Source organism: Littorina saxatilis, linkage group LG11 (genome assembly GCF_037325665.1).
Source record: "Littorina saxatilis isolate snail1 linkage group LG11, US_GU_Lsax_2.0, whole genome shotgun sequence".
Taxonomy (NCBI): domain Eukaryota; kingdom Metazoa; phylum Mollusca; class Gastropoda; order Littorinimorpha; family Littorinidae; genus Littorina; species Littorina saxatilis.
The window spans coordinates 27,603,636-27,628,883 of record NC_090255.1 but is presented as its reverse complement, the minus strand read 5'-3'; the positions used below and the strand labels follow the sequence as shown (position 1 = coordinate 27,628,883).

The following is a 25,248-nucleotide window of genomic DNA, read 5'->3' as shown; positions in this document are numbered from 1 at the left end:
AAACACTAATGATGCAACAGAGTCTACCAAAAGCTTTTTTCTTTTGCATTGACGCTATTGAACCAACTTCACTTGAGCTTGGCCACGTGATTGGCCAAATGGGGAGTAGCGCCGAGTAGATAGGTATATCTAGTGCACCTCTTGACAGCAATGTATGTCCCTTATTTGGTCAAACTTGTCATTCTTATGTCAATATAATGTCCAAGGTGGTGTACGGCTTTGGAAAACTCCGGGAAACCATGCTGTAACTTTTTGAGCATGCGCTTTGGAAAGCTTTCTTTCTTTCTTTATTTGGTGTTTAACGTCGTTTTCAACCACGAAGGTTATATCGCGACGAGGGAAAGGGGGGATAGGGGGGAGATGGGATAGAGCCACTTGTTAAGTGTTTCTTGTTCACAAAAGCACTAATCAAAAAATTCTTTGGAAAGCTAATCCACTGTGTAATTATCTCAGCATGGGCACTCGTAGTCATAATTCACTCTACGTTTTTATTTTTAGCTGCGCAAGACTATAAATACCAACGATCGGAAACAAAAATCAGGAAACAGCAAAGTCACAGTCACATAGATACATCATCAGGAAAGTCAAAGTCACGTGGATACATCATCAGGAAAGGCAAAGTCACATACATACATCATCAGGAAAGTCAAAGTCACATAAAATCAAATAATCAGCAAAGTCTAAGTCACATAAAACCAACCAATCAGGAAAGGCAAAGTTACATATTATATATACATCATCAGGAAAGTCAAAGTCACATAGATACATCATCAGGAAAGTCAAAGTCACATAGATACAAGTCATCATCAGGTAAGGCAAAGTCACGTAGATACATCATCAGGAAAGTCAAAGTCACATAGATACATCCTCAGCAAAGTCAAAGTCAAATATATACAGCATCAGGAAAGGCAAAGTCACATAAAACCAACCAAACAGCAAAGTCAAAGTCATATAGATACATCATCAGGACAGGCAAAGTTATATAGATACATATTTACTTTATTTGGTGTTTAACGTCGTTTTCAACCACGAAGGTTATATCGCGACGAGGGAAAGGGGGGAGATGGGATAGGGGAAAGGGGGGAGATGGGATAGAGCCACTTGTTAAGTGTTTCTTGTTCACAAAAGCACTAATCAAAAAATTGCTCCAGGGGTTTGCAACGTAGTACAATATATGACCTTACTGGGAGAATGCAAGTTTCCAGTACAAAGGACTAAACATTTCTTACATACTGCTTGACTAAAATCTTTACAAACATTGACTATATTCTATACAAGAACCACTTAACAAGGGTTAAAGGAGAAACACAATCCGTTAGTCGCCTCATACGACATGCGGGGTGCAGAGAAATAAGGTTGTGGAAAAGAAGACTTTTGGTAAGTGAAATAAAGGTGATGGATCCAGTCAGGTAGAAATAAGACAACAAGAAAAAAATTGGAAAACTGCAGGGAATAGTAGGGAGGGTTTTCTTGGAAGGAAATATAGGTGAAAGGACTGGTAAGGCAGAAATAAGACAAAAGAAGAGAAGAAGCAGAACCGTTAATCGCCTCTTACGACATGCTGGGTAGCATCGGGTAAATTCTTTCTAATCCCAACCAATATGGGACTCCCCCTAACCCGCGGGGGGTATATAGATACATCGTCAGCAAAGTCAAAGTGACATAATTATAAACATCATCAGCAAAGTCAAAGTCACATAGATACATTATCAGTAAAGGCTAAATCACATAGATACTCCACCAGCAAAGCCAAAGTCACATAGATACATCATCAGGAAAGTCAAAGTCACATAGATACATTATCAGGAAAGGCAAATTCACATAAAACCAACTAACCAGGGAAGTCAAAGTCACGTAGATACATCATCAGGAAATTCAAAGTAACATAGATACATCATCAGGAAAGGCAAAGTCACATTGATACATCATGAAGAAATTCAAAGTCACATAAGTAGATCATCAGGAAAGGCAAAGTCACATACATACATCATCAGGAATGTGAAAGTCACATTGATACATCATCAGCAAAGTCACATTGATACATCAACAGCAAAGTCAAAATTAAATAGATACATCGTGAGCAAAGTCAAAGACACACAAAAACATCATCAGCAAAATCACATTGATACATCATCAGCAAAGTCACATTGATATATCATCAGTAAAGGCTAAGTCACATAGATACATCACTAGCAAAGTCACATTGATACATCATCAGCAAAGTCAAAGTCACATTGATACATCGTCAACAAAGTCAAAGTCACATTGATACATCGTCAACAAAGTCAAAGTCACATTGATACATCGTCAACAAAGTCAAAGTCACATTGATACATCGTCAACAAAGTCAAAGTCACATTGATACATCGTCAACAAAGTCAAAGTCACATTGATACATCATCAACAAAGTCAAAGTCACATTGATACATCGTCAACAAAGTCAAAGTCACATTGATACATCGTCAACAAAGTCAAAGTCACATTGATACATCGTCAACAAAGTCAAAGTCACATTGATACATCGTCAACAAAGTCAAAGTCACATTGATACATCGTCAACAAAGTCAAAGTCACATTGATACATCGTCAACAAAGTCACATTGGTACATCATCTTTCTTTCTTTTTTTCTTTATTTGGTGTTTAACGTCGTTTTCAACCACGAAGGTTATATCGCGACGAGGGAAAGGGGGGAGATGGGATAGGGGAAAGGGGGGAGATGGGATAGAGCCACTTGTTAAGTGTTTCTTGTTCACAAAAGCACTAATCAAAAAATTGCTCCAGGGGCTTGCAACGTAGTACAATATATGACCTTACTGGGAGAATGCAAGTTTCCAGTACAAAGGACTAAACATTTCTTACATACTGCTTGACTAAAATCTTTACAAACATTGACTATATTCTATACAAGAACCACTTAACAAGGGTTAAAGGAGAAACAGAATCCGTTAGTCGCCTCATACGACATGCGGAATGCAGAGAAATAAGGATGTGGAAAAGAAGACTTTTGGTAAGTGAAATAAAAGTGATGGATCCAGTCAGGTAGAAATAAGAGAACAAGAAAAGAATTGGAAAACTGCAGGGAATAGTAGGGAGAGTTTTCTTGGAAGGAAATATAGGTGAAAGGACTGGTAAGGCAGAAATAAGACAAAAGAAGAGAAGAAACAGAACCGTTAGTCGCCTCTTACGACATGCTGGGTAGCATCGGGTAAATTCTTTCTAGGTCCAACCAATATGGGACTCCCCCTAACCCGCGGGGGGTGGTACATCATCTGCAAAGTCACATTGATACATAATCAGCAAATTCACAGTCACATAGATACATCATCAAAAAAGTCAAAGTCACAAAAATACATCATCAGCAAAGTCACATTGATACATCGTCAGCAAAGTCAAAGTCACATTAATATATCATCAGCAAAGTCACATAGATACATCATCAGGAAAGTCAAAGTCACATTGATATTTTATCAGCAAAGTCACATTAATATATCATCAGCAAAGTCACATAGAAACATCATCAGGAAAGTCACATAGATATATCATCAGGAAAGGAACAGTCATATAGATAGATCATTAGCAAAGTCCAGGTCACATAGATACATCATCAGGAAAGGCAAAGTCTTATAAAACCAACCAATCAGCAAAGTCAAAGTCACATAGATACATCATCAGGAACGTCAAAGTCACATATATATACATCATCAGCAAAGTCAAAGTCACATAAAACCAACCAATCAGCAAAGTCAAAGTCATATCGATACATCATCAGGAACGTCAAAGGCACATACTTACATCATCAGGAAAGTCAAAGTCACATAGATACATCATCAGGAAAGGCAAAATCACTTAGATACATCATTAGCAAAGTCACATAGATACATCATCAGGAAAGTCAAAGTCACATATTATATAAATCATCAGCAAAGTCAAAGTCATATCGACACATCATCAGCAAAGTCACATAGATACATCATCAGGAAAGTCAAAGTCACATAGATACATCATCAGGAAAGTCAAAGTCACATAAAACCAACCAATCAGCAAAGTCAAAGTCACATAGTTACATCGTCAGGAAATTCAAAGTCACATAGATACATCGTCAGGAAAGTCAGAGTCACATAGATACATCATCAGCAAAGTCACATACATACATCATCACCAAATTTGTGTTTGTTTGTTTGCTTAAAGCCCAGCCGACCACGAAGGGCCATATCAGGGCGGTGCTGCTTTGACATTTAACGTGCGCCACACACAAGACAGAAGTCGCAGCACAGGCTTCATGTCTCACCCAGTCACATTATTCTGACACCGGACCAACCAGTCCTAGCACTAACCCCATAATGCCAGACGCCAGGCGGAGCAGCCACTATATTGCCAATTTTAAAGTCTTAGATATGACCCGTCCGGGGTTCGAACCCACGACCTCTCGATCACGGGGCGGACGCCTTACCACCAGGCCAACCGTGCCGGTCATCATCAAAGTCAAAGAGCTACAATATCAGGAAAGGCAAAGTCATATAAAACCAACCAATCAGGGAAGTCAAAGTCACGTAGATACATCATCAGGAAATTCAAAGTCACATAGATACATCATCAGGAAAGGCAAAGTCACATAGATACATCATCAGGAAAGGCAAAGTCACATAGATACATCATCAGGAAAGGCAAAGTCACATAGATACATCAACAGCAAAATCAAAGTCACATAGATACATCATCAGGAAAGTCAAAATCACATAGATACAGAATCAGGAAAGGCAAAGTCACATAGATACAGAATCAGGAAAGGCAAAGTCACATAGATACATCATCAGCAAAGTCAAAGTCACATAGATACATCATCAGCAAAGTCAAAGTCACATAGATACATCATCAGCAAAGTCAAAGTCACATAGATACATCATCAGCAAAGTTACATTGATACATCATCAGCAAAGTCACATTGATATATCATCAGCAAAGTCACATAGATATATCATCAGCAAAGTCACATTGATATATCATCAGCAAAGTCACATTGATACATCATCAGCAAAGTCAAAGTCACATAAATACATCATCAGCAAAGTCACATAGATTCATCATGAGGAAAGTCAACGTCACATAGATACATCATCAGGAACGGCAAAGTCACATAAATATATTATCAGTAAAGTCAAAGTCACATAGATACATCATCAGGGAAGTCAAAGTCACATAAAACCAACCAATCAGCAAAGTCAAAGTCACATAGATACATCATCAGGAAAGTCAAAATCACATAGATCTTATATACATCATCAGCAAAGTCAAAGTCACATATATACATCATCAGCAAAGTCAAAGTCACATAGATACATCATCAGCAAAGTCAAAGTCACATATATACATCATCAGGAAAGGCAAAGTCACATAGATACATCATCAGGAAAGGCAAAGTCACTTAGATACATCATCAGCAAAGTCACATAGATACATCATCAGGAATGGCAAAGTCACATAGATACATCATCAGAAAAGGCAAATTCACATAGATACATCATCAGCAAAGTCACATAAGAAGACATAAGAGACATAAGACTTTATTTCAACCATGTGCAGTACACTAGGGACATGTTTTGGCCAGAGTACAATCAATCAATCCATACACACCCTTCCAAATGCAAAATGCACGCTAACAAAAAAAATAAAAAAAAATAAAAATAAAATAAAAAAACACCCAAACATCGCATGCAATCTCAGTCACACACACGCTCACGCACGCCCGCATTCATTCCCCACACAAAACCCACAACAGCACACACGCACAAGCATGCTCCTCCTTAACAAAACGTATTTAACCATCAATTGTACATTATGCGTAAAATAAACAGTATATAGAAGTATCAGTAAGAATTATATATGTATCAGACATCAGTTATGACGACAATAACTAAAATCACAAATCCTTAATAATTTTAAAACCAAAACATTTATTACAATACTACTTAGGTGAACTTTAAGAAATATGGTATTTAAAGGCTTGACGGCTGTGTCCCACAACAAAATACCAGGACATAAAACGCCTGCCCGAGGGTAGGGGCCTGAACAACTTGTAAGCAGGGTGCGAGTTGTCTGCCAGAATCTTTTTGACCTTCTGAGCGCTTCGGGATGTGAATATGGAGGCAATGGAGGGAAGCTCACAACCCACAATCTTGGAAGCTATTCGTACAACTCTGCTTAGGTTGATCTGCTCTGCCTCAGTAGCCCTACTGAACCAGACAGTGATGGAAAAAGACAAGATGCTTTCAATCGTAGCCCTATAGAACTGGATTAAGATTTCTTGCCTCAAGCCGAATTTTTTTAACTGGCGTAGAAAGTAAATGCGCTGCTGGGCCTTTTTGATTATTTGTTTTGAGTTTAGCTCCCACGTGAGGGTATTAGAAAGAGTGGTGCCCAGAAATTTGAAGTGTTCGACAGTGTCGACATTTTGATTTTTGATTGATAGGGGAGTCAGAGGGGTCTTTTTTTTCCTGAAATCTACAATCATTTCTTTAGTCTTTTGAACATTAAGTTGTAGGTTGTGAGCATCGCACCAGTCGACCATAGCCCTAATCTCTTCTCTATAAGCAGACTCGTCAGAGTTGCGAATTAGTCCCTCAAAAGTTGTGTCATCAGAAAACTTTAAAAATAAGGCAGAATCATGGTTTGAAACGCAGTCATTAGTAAAAAGGGTGATAGATACATCATCAGCAAAGTCACATAGATACATCATCAGCAAAGTCACATAGGTACATCATCAGCAAAGTCACACAGATACATCATCAAGAAAGGCAAAATCACATAGCTACATCATCAGCAAAGTCACATAGATACATCATCAGGAAAGACAAAGTCACATAAAACCAACCTATCAGGAAAGGAAAAGTCAGAAAACAGAGAAGACAAAACCACAAACCCTGAATCAAATTACCAAACATATAATGAAGCAGTAAAGGCAAAGTCACACTGTACAAATCAATATTCACAGGCAAAGTCACATTAAACAAATATATCCGTACAGGCAAAGTCACATAAAATGAGTCAGTAAAGGGTAAGACACCTTAAAAAAATGAATTAGTAAAGCCATAGTCCCTTAAGTCTTACATGTTCACACTATTTTAAGTCAAAATTGCTGAATGTAGGAAATGGCAACACAATCTAAAGTGTCATGCTTATTCCTTCAAGTAAATGTTACATGTTGCATATCTTCTTCTTTGTCTTTGTTCATGGGATTAGACTCACACGTTCACTCATGTTTTGAGCACAAGTGGATTTTTACGTGTATGATCGTTTTTACCTCGCCATTCATGAAGCATACGCCGATTTCGGGGGAGGCATGCTGGGTATTTTCGTGTTTCTATAACCCACCTAACTCTGACATGGAGTACAGGATCTTTTCCGTGCGCACTTGGTCTTGTGCTTGCGTGTATACACGAAGGGGGTTAAGTCACTAGCAGGTCTGCACATAAATTGACCTGGGAGATCGGAAAAAACTCCACTCTTAACCCACCAGGCGGCAGTGACCGGGATTCGAACTCACGACCTCCTGATTATGGGCAGAATATACCTGCGCAGTTTTAGCGGCACAGACGACGCACGGCCTATTATTTATGCCGCGATAGGGATTATGACGAGTACTTGACCTGTTTTTCTTTCATGCAACGTATATAGCGGGCTGGACATAATCTGCAGTGCGTCGTCGGTCCTGCTGAAGTTACATATATGTGAGCGAAGCCCCTTAGGAGGCCGACGTCTTACCACCACGCCACTGCTCCCGTCCACATGTTGCATATCAACTTGAAGCTCTTGAAAGTGTCATGTCACCAGTGTTCGGGAATTGTGAGGAAAAACACTGGACAGAAGATTTGGTGGTTGATGCTGAACCGTTTTGCATTGTCAGTGCCAAATGCAACCAACGAATGACAATTGTTAAGAATAAAAAACCCATTCAGTTTAATTTGATTTATAATCTTTTGATATCATTTTATATATTAATCCATGCTTTACATTATATCCAAATTTTACTAGATTTCCTGAAAAAAAATCATTGATCCAGCTGATCTTGAAGGAATACACCAATAGACCAAAAAGTAAAACCTCTGAGCGTTTGTCCCTACATAATTACAAACAAACTAACACATAAACTAACACAAACAAACAAACAAAACACACACACAAACGTTTGATGTAAGAACAGAATTGTTCTTTCAAATCAAGTTAAACAAATAAATGGTTCCAGTTGTGCCTATTTAGATTGTGTGTGCTTTTTAGTGTGTACTTTGCTTTTGTAAATTGGGGGCTTGGGGGAGTTTGGTCTCTGGTCCACTGGTTTTACATTATTTCTTGCATATGGCAGAGGAATAAAAAGGCCTTTAACAATGTATGGGTTTTTTCTTTACAAAAACAGACTCATCGCACAGATTTACACCCAAACGCATATGCCTAGTTTTGGTTTTATTCGTATGAGCGGTAATACATTACTCGTCATAACAAAATAGGCAGATACATTTAGCTGTAGATCTTTGTGATGCGGCCAGTTATATTAAAACTAAGTATATTACCAGAAAGGTAATTTATTCCCCTACCGTATGAAATAAAGAGTTTCATTTTGCATGAAATAGTGTTTATGCAGTAAAGCGGAGACCTAGGACACCCCCAAAATCAAATTCGCAAAAGCAAACTTGCAGACACTAAAATACACAACAAATCTAAATAAGCAAGAGTGACCCTTTTTTTTTTTATCTCAAATGGAAGAACAACTCATTTTTTACCCATACAAATGTATTTGGTTCAGCTGTCGTGTATGGCAGTGTTGTTTTGTCATTTTACAGAAGACTGGTGTCAGCCTCGTCAGAAGCCGTGCAAAGGCTTGTTTGGGCGTCATTATTGTGTGGGCTATGTGGGAAAAACCCCTGTATTTTTGTAATGGCTCGTTATATTGCTTTGACATTTGACATTACTATTGATAACACAGTTGCAAAAGAGTTTATAAAATATCATGGCGTTTTGATGAGTTTTGTTTGACGTACTGGAACTTTTAAGAAAAGTTTTATTAAACTGTAACAACTTGTTACAGTATGGTTGCAAAAAATCAGCAATTTGTACACTTCAACACAAATTAATATTAAAATTGGGCATCAATTTTTAATTTGGTACAAAAGCAACAACGCGCTTGGGTAGTATGGAAATGTGAATTACGAAAAACAGGTCTTCCAACATCAAAACCCAATCCAGCGCAGCATATTCAAATTCAACGAATCAACTGTACCAGTAAAGTAATTAAATTAAATTAAATTCCTTATCAAACAAAAATGTATATGCCAATAATGTTCTTCTACAAATGTAAAAGGTAAATACAAAAGCAGAATTAACAGTTTCCAAAAGAAAGTATAATTTTTTTCAAGTACCAGCTAACATCAAACTTGTTCTTTGAACGAGAAAAGGGGTAAATATCCGTGTATAACAAAAGCCATGAGAACTCCGTCATTTTACAAAAGTTGTATAATATTGAAGGCTCGCTGAATACATCCACCAGCGAATGTAAGGGTGGACATCTTGGTGGGAATCATGTGCCATAGCTTTAATACAAATTGGAATTACAGTCTCTTTAACATGTCTTAATTATCAAAATTAATAGTATAAAATCGGAAACATACGCGTGTAGATAACAACAGAAAAGGTGAAATACCGTTAAAAGCAATCAGTCATCAACAACAACAAACAATTAAAACATAGTGTCAAATCATGAAATTTATCATACATGAAAAGAATGGACAAGCTAATGTGTACAAATGCCTAAAGGTAATATGCATATAATCCACATCAGGGTAATTAATGAGACAAACGTTAACACACATTGTTCTCAATTTTATCAAGATGAATTACATTTCAACAAAGGACACTCTGGAGGACTGATTTCCCAAAATGATGTCCATATAGTTTTGTGTTTTTTTTAAAGAAGAAAAAAAAAAGTGCTTGTCAATACAGATACCGACACAGAAACGCGAACAGTGACACAAACACACCCACTCACACACAGAAAATATCAGAGGTAAAAGTATTTGTGTTTAGACACATCTGGCAGCATTTAAGAACACTCATCTCGCTTCCATTTCTTTCTCAAGTGAGAACAACAAATCAATACAGCATAACTGTGAATATTATTCGTATGTACAAACAACGGGGGGAAACACAATTACCACCTCGGGGAAAGTCAAGACAAATAACTGCTCTTATGCCATCGAGATTGCTACCGTTGCTTAAACAATGAAGAGGATACCACCCTTGTATTTCTGCTTTGTGACCATCTGCTCCACATAAGCCTCATTGATTGATTGATTGTAAGAATGGGCGTGGTTATGGAAGAAAAAGGTCACCACTAGGGGGCGTGCTATCAGACAGGCCACGCGCAGAAGGCACCAGGGGAGGGTCAGCTAGGCGTCATGACGGATCAAAACACTGGCCGTGTCGAGGTGACCGAACTCACAGGCAAAGTGAAGCGCTGCCCCCAAGCCCGCGTCTACAGAATTCCAGTCAGCTCCCAGATCAAATAGCTGATTTACCGTCACAGTAGAGTCCCGTTCGCTGGCCCAGTGCAAAGGTGTTCCGCTGTAGTAATCAACCCTGTTCATGTTTGCAAGAGCTCGAATAACCAAAATATCAACACGCATAAGCTTGGAATTAATTGCTATATGCAGAAGGGTTTTATGGTCAATAATTCCCGCTGTTATTACAGCTTACCGCTCAGTACTACACAGTGTCAACGTTGCTAACTTAACTTGGCAAGTAAAGAGGTGTCCAGCCTATTCTACTGGTATCATTGATGGCTGCCTCGCTACGTAGTGCAGCGTATCAATGAATAGTCTTGCAGTAATCACATTGATACGCTACATGCAGAGGTGTGATGCCGTTCTTAGTTGCTACCTTTATATTGCCTTTATTATGCAATTTGGTCATGGCCATCCACACAAACTAACTAAAGCAGATCATTAATTTAAACGTCAATCAATCAATCAATCAATGAGTCTTATATAGCGGGGATATAGCTCAGTTGGTAGCGCGCTGGATTTGTATTCAGTTGGCCGCTGTCAGCGTGAGTTCGATCCCAGGTTCGGCGGAAATTTATTTCACAGAGTCAACTTTGTGTGCAGACTCTCTTCGGTGTCCGAACCTCCCCCCGTGTACACTACATTGGGTGTGCACGTTAAAGATCCCACGATTGACAAAAGGGTCTTTCCTGGCAAAATTGCTTAGGCACAGTTAATAATTGTCTACCTATACCCGTGTGACTTGGAATAATAGGCCGTGAAAGGTAAATATGCGCCGAAATGGCTGCAATCTACTGGCCGTATAAAATTTCATCTCACACGGCATCACTGCAGAGCGCCTAGAACTGTACCCACGGAATATGCGCGATATAAGACTCATTGATTGATTGATTGAATTTAAACGTCGCTGGAAACAATGTTGAAATCATGCAGCTCCATGCTCCAGGTTAGTGCAAACAACTTGTTCATGGCAACTCTGCAAAGCTACATCAACATGTGTAAGGCCATCCAAAGAGGCGGAGCTAAGTTCTGCACCGTGACATATTTAAAGCATTTTATCACATCCACGTTGCCAGCTTAGGTTGCATTAGGGAGAGGAGAACATCCTTCTTCACTTATACTTATGAACATCATTCTGCCCCGCATTGTAAGAGCAAACACTGGAGCAGACACTGGATCAAACACTGAAGCTGACACTGGATCAAACACTGGAGGACACATTGTAGGAGACTCTGGAGCAGACACTGGAGTTGACACACTGGAGGAGACACTGACAACGTTGTGATGATCATTCAGAGAGGCCGCACTCAGGCGTGTTGTACATTGTACTGTCATTGCGTGCTGCATTCACATTGTCTCCGTGCTGTGGGAGTGTGTTGACACCTTGTTCATGGCCTTCCTTGCACGCTGAATCAACTCGGAAAACCTATCGTCAATGATTGTGTTGACGTCCGCTCCGTGCTGTAAGAGAATGTTGACAATGTTGTCATGGCCTTCCTCACACGCTATGTATAGAGATGTATGACCAGTACAACTGACGTCAGCTCTGTGCTGCAATAGTTGTTTGGAGACTTCCTCACGACAAGGCGACACGCTATGTTTAGAGGTGGAACACTTTCGTTGGTGACAGCGTTGACTTCCGCACCATGATCAAACAGCAGTGTCACCACATCCACACTGCCACATAGACTTGCACAGTGGAGAGGGGTCCATCCTTGCTCGTCTTTGACACCGATGTCTGCTCCACTGTCTAGCAGTGTCTGAACAACGCTGCACTGACCACCCAGACAGGCTTCATGTAGGGGTGTCATGCCGTTTTTACTTGCTGCATTCACATTGGCTTTATTCTGTAGGAGTATGCTGACAATGTGGTCATGGCCTTTCTTACACGCTACGTGGAGAGGTGTACCACCAGGATCCCTGTTACAGACAGCGTTGACGTCAGCTCCATGCTGCAGTAGTAGTTTAACGATTTCCTCATGGCCATAGTAACACGACATGTCACGTGCAGAGGTGGTACATCATCGTCAGTGACAGAGCTAACTTCCCCAGCATGATCTAACAGCAATCCGTCGCGATATAACATTGAACGGTTGAAAACGACGTTAAACACCAAATAAAGAAAGAAAGAAATAATCTAACAGCAGTGTCATGACATCCACATTGCCACCTTGACTTGCTAGTAGGAGAGGGGTCCATCCTTCCTCGTCTTTGACATCGATGTCTGCTCCACTGTGTAGCAGTGTTTGAACAACGCTGTGGTGACCGCCCAGACAGGCTGAATGTAGGGGTGTCATGCCGTTATTACTTGCTGCATTCACACTGGCTTTATTCTGTAGGAGTATGCTGACAATGTGGTCATGGCCGTTCTGACACGCTACATGGAGAGGTGTTTCACCAGTGTTACTGACAGCGTGGACGTCCGCAACATGATCTAAAAGCAGTGTCGCCACATCCACATTGCCATCAAAACTTGCATTGTAGAGAGGGGTCCATCCACCTTCATCTTTAACATTGATGTCTGCTCCACTGTGTAGCAGTGTTTGAACAACGCTGTGGTGACCGCCCAGACAGGCTGAATGTAGGGGTGTCATGCCGTTATTACTTGCTGCATTCACACTGGCTTTATTCTGTAGGAGTATGCTGACAATGTGGTCATGGCCTTTCTTACACGCTACGTGGAGAGGTGTACCACCAGGATCCCTGTTACAGACAGCGCTGAGGTCAGCTCCACGCTGCAGTAGCAGTTTCACGACTTCCGCATGGCCATGGTGACACGCCATGTGCAGAGGTGATACATCATCGTCGGTGACAGAGTTAACTTCCCCAGCATGATCTAACAGCAGTGTCATGACATCCACATTGCCACCTTGACTTGCTAGTAGGAGAGGGGTCCATCCTTCCTCGTCTTTGACATCGATGTCTGCTCCACTGTGTAGCAGTGTAACTGTTTAAACAACGCTTTGGTGACCGCCCTGACAGGCTTCATGTAGGGGTGTCATGCCGTTTTTACTTGCTGCATTCACATTGGCTTTATTCTGTAGGAGTATGCTGACGATGTTATCGTGGCCTTTCTGACACGCTACAAAGAGAGGTGTTTTACCAGTGTTGCTGACAGCGTTGACGCCTGCACCATGATCTAGGAGCAATGTAATCACATCCACATTACCATCTTGACTTGCATAGTGGAGAGGGCTCGATCCATCGTCACGTTTGAAATTGATGTCTGCTCCACTGTGTAGCAGTGTTTGAACAACGCTGTGGTGACCATCCTGACAGGCTGAATGTAGGGATGTCGTGCCGTTATTACTTGCTGCATTCACATTGGCTTTCTTCTGTAAGAGTATGCTGACAATGTGGTCATGGCCTTTCTTACACGCTACGTGGAGAGGTGTACGACCAGCATCCCTGTTACAGACAGCGCTGAGGTCAGCTCCACGCTGCAGTAGCAGTCTCACGACTTCCGCATGGCCATAGTAACACGACATGTGCAGAGGTGATACATCATCGTCGGTGACAGAGCTAACTTCCCCAGCATGATCTAACAGCAGTGTCATGACATCCACATTGCCACCTTGACTTGCCCATAGGAGAGGGGTCCGTCCTTTCTCGTCTTTGACACCGATGTCTGCTCCACTGTGTAGCAGTGTTTGAACAACGCTGTGGTGACCGCCCAGACAGGCTGAATGTAGGGGTGTCATGCCGTCATTACTTGCTGCATTCACATTGGCTTTATTCTGTAAGAGTATGCTGACAATGTTATGGCCTTTCTGACACGCTACTTGGAGAGGTGTATAACCAGTGTTACTGACAGCGTTGACGTCTGCACCATGATCTAGGAGCAATTTAATCACATCCACATTACCATCTTGACTTGCACAGTGGAGAGGGGTCCATCCATCCTTGTCTTTGATGTTGATGTCTGTTCCATGTTTTAGCAGTGTTTGAACAACGCTGTGGTGACCGCCATAACAGGCTGAATGTAGGGGTGTCATGCCGTTATTCCTTTCCGCATTCACATTGGCTTTATTCTGTAGGAGTATGCTGACAATGTGGTCATGGCCGTTCTGACACGCTCCATGGAGAGGTGTTTCACCAGTGTTACCGACAGTGTTGACGTCTGCACCATAATTTAGGAGCAATGTAACCACATCCACACTGCCATCTTGACTCGCACAGTGGAGAGGGGTCCATCCATCCTCATCTTTGACACCGATGTCTGCCCCACTGTGTAGCAGTGTTTGAACAATGCTGTGGTGACCGCCTAGACAGGCTGAATGTAGGGGTGTCATGCCGTTATTACTTGCTGCATTCACACTGGCTTTATTCTGTAGGAGTATGCTGACAATGTGGTCATGGCCTTTCTTACACGCTACGTGGAGAGGTGTACCACCAGGATCCCTGTTACAGACAGCGCTGAGGTCAGCTCCACGCTGCAGTAGCAGTTTCACGACTTCCGCATGGCCATGGTGACACGCCATGTGCAGAGGTGATACATCATCGTCGGTGACAGAGTTAACTTCCCCAGCATGATCTAACAGCAGTGTCATGACATCCACATTGCCACCTTGACTTGCTAGTAGGAGAGGGGTCCATCCTTCCTCGTCTTTGACATCGATGTCTGCTCCACTGTGTAGCAGTGTTTGAACAACGCTGTGGTGACCGCCCAGACAGGTTGAATGTAGGGGTGTCATGCCGTTATTACTTGCTGCATTCACACTGGCTTTATTCTGTAAGAGTATGCTGACAATGTGGTCATGGCCGTTCTGACACGCTACATGGAGAGGTGTACCACCAGGATCCCTGTTACAGACAGCGCTGAGGTCAGCTCCACGCTGCAGTAGCAGTTTCACGACTTCCGCATGGCCATGGTGACACGCCATGTGCAGAGGTGATACATCATCGTCGGTGACAGAGTTAACTTCCCCAGCATGATCTAACAGCAGTGTCATGACATCCACATTGCCACCTTGACTTGCTAGTAGGAGAGGGGTCCATCCTTCCTCGTCTTTGACATCGATGTCTGCTCCACTGTGTAGCAGTGTTTGAACAACGCTGTGGTGACCGCCATAACAGGCTGAATGTAGGGGTGTCGTGCCGTTATTATTTGCTGCATTCACACTGGCTTTATTCTGTAGGAGTATGCTGACAATGTGGTCATGGCCTTCCAGACTTGCTGCATGGAGAGGTGTACCACCGTTGCTAATGACAGCTTTGACATCAGATCCATGCTGTGTGAGTGTGCTGACAGTCTGGGCATTGCCGTACGCACACGCTACGTACAGCGGCGTGCCACCAGTGTATGTGACAGTATTGACTTTAGCACCGTGCTCTAAGAGTGCTCTAACAACTTTTTTCCCCGGATTCCGACAAGCATAGTGGAGAGGTGTAAACCCCTTTGTGTTTCTTTCGTTGACAAAAACTGAGTTGCTTGGGCTTTCATTTTTCAACAGAATTCTTATTACACCAAGATTATTTCTGACACTAGTCACATGCAGAGGTGTTTTGCCCTCGCTGTTTTTTGCGTTTATGTCAGCTTTTCCTTTCAGGAGTTTTTCAACAATGAGTTGTCTTCGCCATTCGTCTGCTGGTGTCATCGAGCACGCGGCATGCAGGGCCGTGTTTTTGCAGCTGTCTGTGATGTTCACGTCAGCGTTCTTGGAAAGTAACGATGCAGCAATATCTAGGTGGCCCTTCTCAATTGCGATATGAAGAGGTGTACGACCTTCGCTGTCTGTTTCATTTACATTCAACCCACTGTCGACTAGTGAACTGAGGACTTCAAGATCTCCGCGCGATGCTGCCATGTGCAAAAATAAAGAAATGTTTTTTGGACTTTGCTCTGAACTGACATTTGCAAATTTTAAAAACCGTCTTCCATGTTTTGCTCGGATCAGCTTGTAGGCTTCATCCTCAGTTCCACACAACAGGGTGAAGTTGTTGTTTTCCCTAAAAAGACGGTCGGCGATTTTATCGTGGGACAGCCTGACAGATGTTGCAAAGCAAGACTTGTCCCCCACAGAAAAAGGAGTGACACAGGCCCCGTGGTCGATAAGGAACTGAACCAGGTTCAAATTCCCAGCCTCCACAGCCAGCTGCAGCATAGTGTCGCCTGCCTCGTCTTTCTGGTCCACTTGTTTGTCTGACACCAGGCGGTAGGCAAGGTACCACGTCTTGCAGTAGGATGTCAGATGAATCACGTCGTCTCTGATTTCCACTGTGAGCAACGAAGCAGGAACACCAATGTCTGAGTTATTTGTGAAACGCTTCAATTGTGCAATTAGTTGCCTGCATTTTTCATTCACCTCATTGGTGAAACACTCTTCCTTACTGGGGATGGGCAGTTTGATCGTAAAAGGGTTCGACTTTTTTCTCTTTCCCTTTCTGAAAAGTTCTGATTTAAGCCTGGCTGCTGCTGTATCGCTTACAGTCAGCAAATAACCTGTAAAAAGCAGTTTCAACAGCAGATCAAACGAAATACTTTCGACTTTGTAATACTTCAAGCACCAGTGACTGAGAATGGAAGATGATGCGAACAAGGACCAGTAGAGAAAAGGTAGCCTATGTTTTCTGTCGACCGTTTTCATTAGCTTTTCCATTGAACAGTGATTGTTCTCACTGCACATTTCAAGATCTGCCAGAAACGTTTTGTTGTGAAGTAAGATATGCTGACACAGTTCGGGCAAGTGACCACAACGAATGTCAGTGAACATTCTGTCCAGCAAGAGCTGATAATCCCCTGAATCCCTGTCAACACAAACCGAATGGAACGTGGCCACGTCGTCTGTATGCACGTGCTCCACGAGAAAGCGAGTGTCAAAGACACGTAGCAGTTCAGGCAGAGCCAGAGACCTTCCCAGAGCGATCCCCAGGGCATCGTACAGAACACGACACGGGAAAGAACCCCCATTGCATAAGATATAGGTTCCAATTTCATGGCGTTCAAATTCTCTACGCTTTGAGGGCAGGACGTCATTGAAGAGACAGTCTGGACCGTGGGTACTGTCTAGCGTCTTGAGCTGGACCATAGTGTCTGCTACCATGCTGATGACTTCAGTCAGATTGTCTTTGACATGAAGAAAAGTTTGAATTGTTTGTACAAAGGCCATGGCTGGGTAGAGAAAAAGGTCACTTGCATCATCGTTTGTGGCACGTGTTTCTGCATATTCAGAACAACACCAAGGGAAGACAGCACCACTTTTGTCTGCGGTGAGAATGTCATGAAGTTCAGCTTTTGAGACTGTTTCCTCTTTGTGGTCAAGCTGTTTGTGTATCATTTCAATTTTCTCACTTTCAGTTAAACACGTGGCACTGGAATCGAGGACTGGGAATTGTACTTCCTTTCCCATTCTTTTCATATCAAGTGCTATATGGTTCCGAATAATAAACAATGTTAAAACGCGGCTATCTTGTCTTGATGCAAAGTCTTTTGCAATATCCGCAACCCTTGACCATTCGTGCTGTAATACAGTATTCAGTCTGTTATTGCCAAACACATGCTCGAGAAGCACAATTTGCTTCCGTGTTTTTTTACCCACATACAGACGCCATTCCTCATATCGGTGGAGTACCAACGGCTGGAAACCTTCACGCATGTAGTGACGCAGAACAGCGCGTGCAGTGGTTGACTTACCGGATCCTGGAGGACCGGTGATGACCAGTACTCCATGCTGGCTGACCAAGTCCACTGCATCTCGGTAACACTGGGTCTCCACGAATAGCTCTTGCTCACGCTCTATTTCTGCTCGACTTTGTTCTGAAAAAGAATATGCACATAAACCTAAAGCCAGTTCTTGACATCCCTGATCAGTTGGTGGTAAACACTGCAAAACGTTGATCGATACCTGAACAAAACAAATCTGCCCTGACTGGTTCAATAAGTAAGGAAAATAAATTGCCTCCCGTGAAAATGGCTGACATAGTCAACATGAGATGACAACGAGGATGATATTTAGGTGACTATTCGTCTCAATATATACGAAGATCGGGTATGTAAGACTTTGTTCAATCTGGACGTACATCGCCTAGTATTTCGGATAGTTACAGATTTTGTTAAAATGTTATGCAATGTTCTGGAAAACGTTTTAAAACACGTCAGAAGATTGTTCACCCAGCTACACCCAAAACTTTTCCCGACGTCGCATGTCAACAAACAAATTATTGATACAAGTACTGCAGAAGTTTCATTTGTGTGTGACCACTGGCGTAAACTTGCTAGCCATGTAATCACATGAGAACAAAATGGAACCTTTACGCTGTTTTCAAATGAAAGCGGTTAGCGCTGCGTGCCCCTCAAAACATGCTGCTGTCACGCATGGCTGCATCGACATAGCTGTACCCCAGCAATAACCACAAATACATCAAGCGTGTTTAAAAGCCTACAAAATGCACACCAGTAGTTATACGCACATGAATCTTCAATCGTTTACCTGTAGACATGCGAAGTCACGCATTTTTCGGACGTAAGTGAACAATCCTATGACGGGTGTTACAACTTTTTTGTCCAGAACATTGCATTATATCTGAACGAATACCTATAACAATCCCACATTTTCCTCGAGGTGCGTCCTGAGTGTATCAGGGGCGGATCAGTTGCTTTGTAAGGGGGGGTGCACTGTGAATCGAAAGTGAATGTGATGGGCGCGAAGCGCCCGAATTTGCTAGGGGGGTCCGGGGGCATGCCCCCCCGGAAAAATGTTTGGACCAAAGAAGCAAAATGGTGCCATCTGGTGCCATTTGAACATAGAAATGGTCATAGAATCAGCTTTCCAAATTTTTTTTTTTTTTTTTTTGCTGGAGGGGGGGTGCACCTGCACCCTGTGCACCCCCCCCCCCCTCGTCCGCCCCTGTGTATACATAATATCCTGACAGTTCTAAAGCCGTCGTTGCTGAAACACATTGCTTTTTTGTAATGGCACCTCTCAACATTGCTGCAAAACTTCCTGTGTTTGGCCCCTCAAGGGATCGACACCTGCATCAGTAGGAATATCATAACACAAGAAATATGCACGCCAGCTAGACAAAACAATCATGTTCTGGGTAGATAATGGATTTTACTTAATGCAAACGTTGCCAAGTTGTGCATATTATGATTTTTCGTTTATCATTAATTGGTCCCTTCCGTTTTTGTCCCTTCGATTTTGGGGGTACCCTTATTTGTACGGCGGTCACGTGATCCCTGTTAATTAAATATTTGATCTGAAAGATATGCCAGATAGTCAAGTTGACGGCCTTAAATAGCATAGGAAGTTTGAATGAAATGACACGAGAATTGATTATTTTATTGGGGTGCGAAATTTGTCGCAATAATGTTTTTGGTAAGTTTAGTTTGAGTACAGAGTAAGTCCTGACGTTGTTTGGACTACATAGTCTTGCAGGTGTGGACCATATTCCACCCATGTGGAATGTGAGAAGGACATTTAATTTAGGATGCTCATCCCAAAGCGAATTGCGTAATTTGAGCACAACCCGTATTTAGCTAAACAGGAATTAAGTAAATAGTGTATGTCTATTTGGATGTCGTCGGTCGAGAGAGACTCATACTTCTATACGCAAAACCCTTCTTGAAAACGTATGGGTCGAACACCAACCCATCCGTGACATCCCGACTTTGAAAGTTCAAAGAAAGGTACAATGGAAGTTAAAATACTCGGATTTATTATATCACATATATTGTTAGGTACAAGAGATTTCTCGCCAGTTATACACATTTTGATAATATCTTATTTGAGGGAGAACAACATGCGTTCCCCAAAAGTATACCTAATTGTATTTCAGTTTGTTTCATCTCTCGGCAGACTGGCATTAATTAAGTCTTCGTGATGTCCTGTTAAAGTAAACTAACATGAGTTCCAGAAACATGCCTCTGAACCAGTTTTGTGAATTTCTGGATATGCAGGTCAAACTCGTGCTTTTTATGTATTATAGATTTGCCATATGTGCATGGAGGTGTTCTCTGAAATGCAAAGCGCTTCCCGTGTATACGATTGTGTTCACCATCTCAACTCTTACTTTTCTGTGCTATTTATGCGTCACCCGTGCAATGGCACGGAGGCGTCTTCTAAAATGCACAGCCCATTCCGTGTAAATGAGTTTGTCATCATTTTCACGAGTTTTCATTCACAAGCACCTGGGACATAAATCTCATGTTCCCCAGGCAATAAATCCCCGGTTACCATAGTTGCAGGAAGCAGGTTATACATGGATAATCAAAAGCAAACCCAATAGAAACGCTCCGGGATTCATTGGTGTGTCCCCAGACCTAAACAGACGACACGACACTGCTTTGCAAAGTTCCAAAAACGAACTGGCAAATTGGCAAAAGTAAACAAAAAACAAAATACTTCATGAAAGGTCATACATTCATCAAAAACAAACAAAACCTAACGATATGTTTTGTCTTCTTACAGAGTCATGGAGTGCGTGTATCTGTGTTTCGATACACAGACGTTCGGAGAAACACGAACGTCAAGTTCAAGTAAAACGACCCCGGCCTGACACACACATTTTGACCCGTGCACAAGACGTTGTATCGATGTTGGTAAATAAATATGAAACAAAAGACGATATGCTCCCCCTCGGACCGACAAAAAAGCTGGTCTGTCAACAACCCATCAAACATCTTATAGTGTTCACTATCTCAAATGAGACATCTCACGTGAGATAAGCCCATCCCTAAACTTTGACAATAAAACAGGATTCAACAATCTGGGTGCTTTCTCTGCAGAATTATTATTTTTACACACCTTCACGTGTAAATCTTCAAAATTCACTCTTTAAAAACTAAGCCAGGTCCAGATAGCAGTTAGGATGTTGAATATTGATGTGTCCAAATCGAGAGATTGTTTATCCTATGGAACAGCCTTGGCAAATATTACCATGTCGCGTAAGGCGAAATTACTACATTTAGTCAAGCTGTGGAACTCACAGAATGAAACTGAACGCACTGCATTTTTTCACAATGACCGTAGTCCGCCGCTCGTGCAAAAGGCAGTGAAATTAACGTGCCTGTTTAGCGCGGTAGTGGTTGCGCTGTGCTGCATAGCACGCTTTGATTTCTGTACCTCTCTTCGTTTCAACTTTCTGAGCGTGTTTTTAATCCAAACATATCATATCTATACGTTTTTGAAATCAGGAACCGACAAGGAATAAGATGAAATTGTTTGTAAATCGATTTCGGACATTAATTTTATTTTACTCATAATTTTCATATTTTTAATTTTCAGAGCTTGTTTTTAATCCAAATATAACATATTTATATGTTTTTGGAATATAAAAAATGATGAAGAATAAGATGAACGTAATATTGGATCATTTTGAAAATAAATAATTTTAATTACAATTTTTAGATTTTTAATGACCAAAGTCATTATTTAATTTTTAAGCCTTTAAGCTGAAATGCAATACCAAAGACCGGCTTTCGTCGAAGATTGCTTTGCCAAAATTTCTATCAATTTGATTGAAAAATGAGGGTGTGACAGTGCCGCCTCAACTTTTACAAAAAGCCGGATATGACGTCATCAAAGACATTTATCATACACGGGAACACTCATGTAAAATTTCATAAAGATCGGTCCAGTAGTTTACTCTGAATCGCTCTACACAGACACAGACACACACACACACACACACACACACACACACACACACACACACACACACACACACACACACGCACACGCACACACACACACACACACACACACACACACACACACACACACACACACACACACACACACACACACACACACATACACCTCTATGTTAAAACATGTTAGTCAAAACTTGACTAAATGTAAAAAAAAAAAAAACACAGATCGACTGCTAACGTTCCAAAAATCAGAATAACAAATCCAAGAATTGTAGGTTATTGGAACGGTTACTTTTTTACAAAACAAAACATTTACATGTTCTTTAACATCTAACGTTTTGTTTTGTCAATAATCAAACGTTCCAATAACCAAAATATTATAGGTTGTTAGCCTTGGCACATAGTCAGCACAACCATTTTAGGAAGGACTGTGCCTTTAAGCCCGTGCAGACGACTCGGTTGTTCTAAATACCTGGTGGCAATGACAGCCAAAGTGGCACGAGGCCGGTGATACGAACAGATGACAACAGACCGACCTGCATTTTTTGTTAAACTTGTCCTGAGGCCTTAAAAGGGGGAGCTATTTTGTTCATTTCAAGTAGCCGTTATGAATGAATAATTACCAAGAAGGAAGTTGGACTTATGGACATGTGAATTAAATAAGGTATACTTTTCACGAACTTGTCATGTTCATATCTTCATCTTAAAATATGTGAAGATCGCGAAATATTTTCGAGACAAAAGACATGTTTTAGGCAACCCACAACCGGACAATACCAGTGTTATTAAATACTTAACCTCTTACCCCAACAGAGAGGAAATAAATATAAACCCCATGTAAATGTGTACGCTTACTAACCTTTGATTGCAGCTTTTGAAATCCTGCTACATGTAGAGGCGGAAGAAGCTTGGTCATCGTCAACTTGTGCTGGTTGTCTGCCCATATACATTGGGCCATAGTTGTTGATGACGTTGTACTGCCTGTTTCGTGCAGAGAAGTGGTTGCTATGATGATGAGTCTTGTTGATGGTGGCTTCCTGGGCGAAGACAAGCTCTCCCCCTTCTTGATTTACGTTTACATTTGGGGCACCTGGAATAAAAACGGTCATTACAGATGATATTGCTGATATGTAAACAAATCAATGATTAAATGATCACACCCGAAGAAGAGTGACAGAGGAACAAAATAGAACATAAAAATCAGTTACTTTGCTGGCAAATCTAAACAAGAAAAGCAAATGCTGTATACGACACCCCTTTGTTATGTCCCATTACAGTGGAGTTCCCCCCCCCCCCCCCATTTGAAGACTACCTTCTGTTAAGGCCCTGTTTTCTGAAACTTTTTGTTCGCAATCTCTGTAAATGTACCCCTTTTTAAAGACTCCCTCCTTTTTCAGACCTGATTTTTTTTCAGATTGCAACATGTCTTAAAAACCCGCCCTGATATGGCCCTTCGTGGTCGGCTGGGCGTTAAGCAAACAAACAAACAAAAAGGTCTTAAAAAGAGGTCCCACTGTATATGAATCAAAAATCTTTGCTGTTCAACCCTCATAAAATAATGTGCAAGAGAACGTTTGTTTGTCCTACTATATTTGATCAAACTTGATATCCTTAGGCGACCTGACATATCAATTCATTTCGTTATTCAATCCTAAGATTATCCCAGATACAAACTTGCCCCACCCCCTTCTTACCATCATCACTTGCCTTATACCCAACACCCTCCAAATGTTCAAAGAAATAAAGAAAAGAAAAAAACAACACATAACACTTGTGTTGACCCAGTTGCATCGAAATTGACAGGATTAATACGCGAGTCACCTCAATTCTGACACAATGACGTCATTATATGATGTCATCACCACTAGTCTAGCCAAGAGTCAAAATTACCCCAGACACTAATCTGTGAGCTCAAATTAAACAATGACATCACATTTAGATGAAATGGAGACTTATTTCCTTGTTGGCTCAGTGCATATTTTAAGTGGTGATGGATCTTCTCCAGCAAACATGTTCATGTTTGTGACCTTTAAATCTAACCCAAACAAGCCAAATGTGTGTCATGTCTGAAGATCATCAATACCTAAAAGTGTGTGAAATTTGGAGACTAGCTTCAAAAACACCTGAGAAATCCTCGATGTTTAGTTTTTGTATGAACCGAACATGACCCTGCTGTGACCCAAACATGTGACGAGGGTCAACCAAACTTGTGTCATGTCAGGAGATCATCAAACCCTAGAAGTGTGCACAGTTTCAAAGCTCTGCCTTCAAAAACATCAGAGATAACCCCAACGTTAGGTTTTGTTTTGTCTACGGACGGCGGTCCGGACAGACGGACGGACACCGACAGCCTATAACACTGCTCATTCCTTAGACTTTCCTGATTACTCAGGGGAGTAAAAAAAACAACACTTTTGAAACAAAATTCCAATCACAAAGCAAATCCAAACATGAAATAGATGGGAAAAGTAAAAATGATCAGAACATTCATAAGCTTTGTCACATCTACGATGAGGTATCGCTTTAACCACAGTAAAAATAGTAATACCTCTGTAGATGCTCATGTTTAAAGAGTGGTGCTTCTACTTATCACAAACTACTACCCCTACTCTCTTCTCATTTTGACAGAAAACATACTTCTAGTCTATGCCTGAGAACATCCCATTAAAACTGACATTACATTTATTTGAAGATAGTTTTATAAAAGTTAAAGGATTGCTAAGGAGAGCAATGGAACCGTTATAAGCCATTATTTTGCACGAAAATCCCCACGAAATAAATGAGTAACTTTGAAGAAAATTGACTTTCGAGCCAGGTTTAAATCAGTTTTGCGTGTGCAGTTGTTTTATTTTATGTTTTTTCAAAAATTGTATGAACGTTGTCTGGAACTTGACAATCTCACTCCACTGCGCTGTTCTATTTTTAGACGATGACGTCTGCAAAACTCATTTCAAGGTGGCTGAGTGGTCGGGACACACACTTTCCACTATTTAGGTTAATTGCACAAGCGATTGAAACTTATGTTCCCTTAATTAAGATCTGCTATTAGGTGTGTTGTTTTTTAAATTTGTCTTTGGCACGGTTTTATGATGTTTAAGCGCGTGAGT

The 25,248-nt window shown here is 41.4% G+C and overlaps 1 protein-coding gene across 1 annotated transcript; it reads right to left on the bottom strand.

Annotated features, from left to right (window-relative positions):
- Positions 1-5,014: 5,014 nt before the first annotated feature.
- Positions 5,015-18,987, bottom strand: LOC138980700 (serine/threonine-protein phosphatase 6 regulatory ankyrin repeat subunit B-like). Its single transcript, XM_070353608.1, has 6 exons — positions 18,978-18,987; positions 18,182-18,304; positions 17,222-17,707; positions 13,652-16,990; positions 12,691-13,495; positions 5,015-12,468 (listed from the first exon to the last, which is right to left on the bottom strand). Exons 1-6 carry the CDS (start codon positions 18,985-18,987, stop codon positions 12,054-12,056), a joined length of 5,178 nt encoding a protein of 1,725 aa, XP_070209709.1. The 3' UTR covers positions 5,015-12,053.
- Between the last annotated feature and the right edge of the window lie 6,261 nt (positions 18,988-25,248).

Excerpts from the sequence above, each read along its gene's own strand:
- LOC138980700 (XM_070353608.1), bottom strand. Across the intron at positions 17,708-18,181 it reads CACCGGTCCTCCAGGATCCG|AAACACGTGCCACAAACGAT; the intron begins GTAAGTCAACCA and ends CTGAATATGCAG. Across the intron at positions 13,496-13,651 it reads CAACGCTGTCAGCAACACTG|TTACACTGCTACACAGTGGA; the intron begins GTAAAACACCTC and ends TTGTTTAAACAG.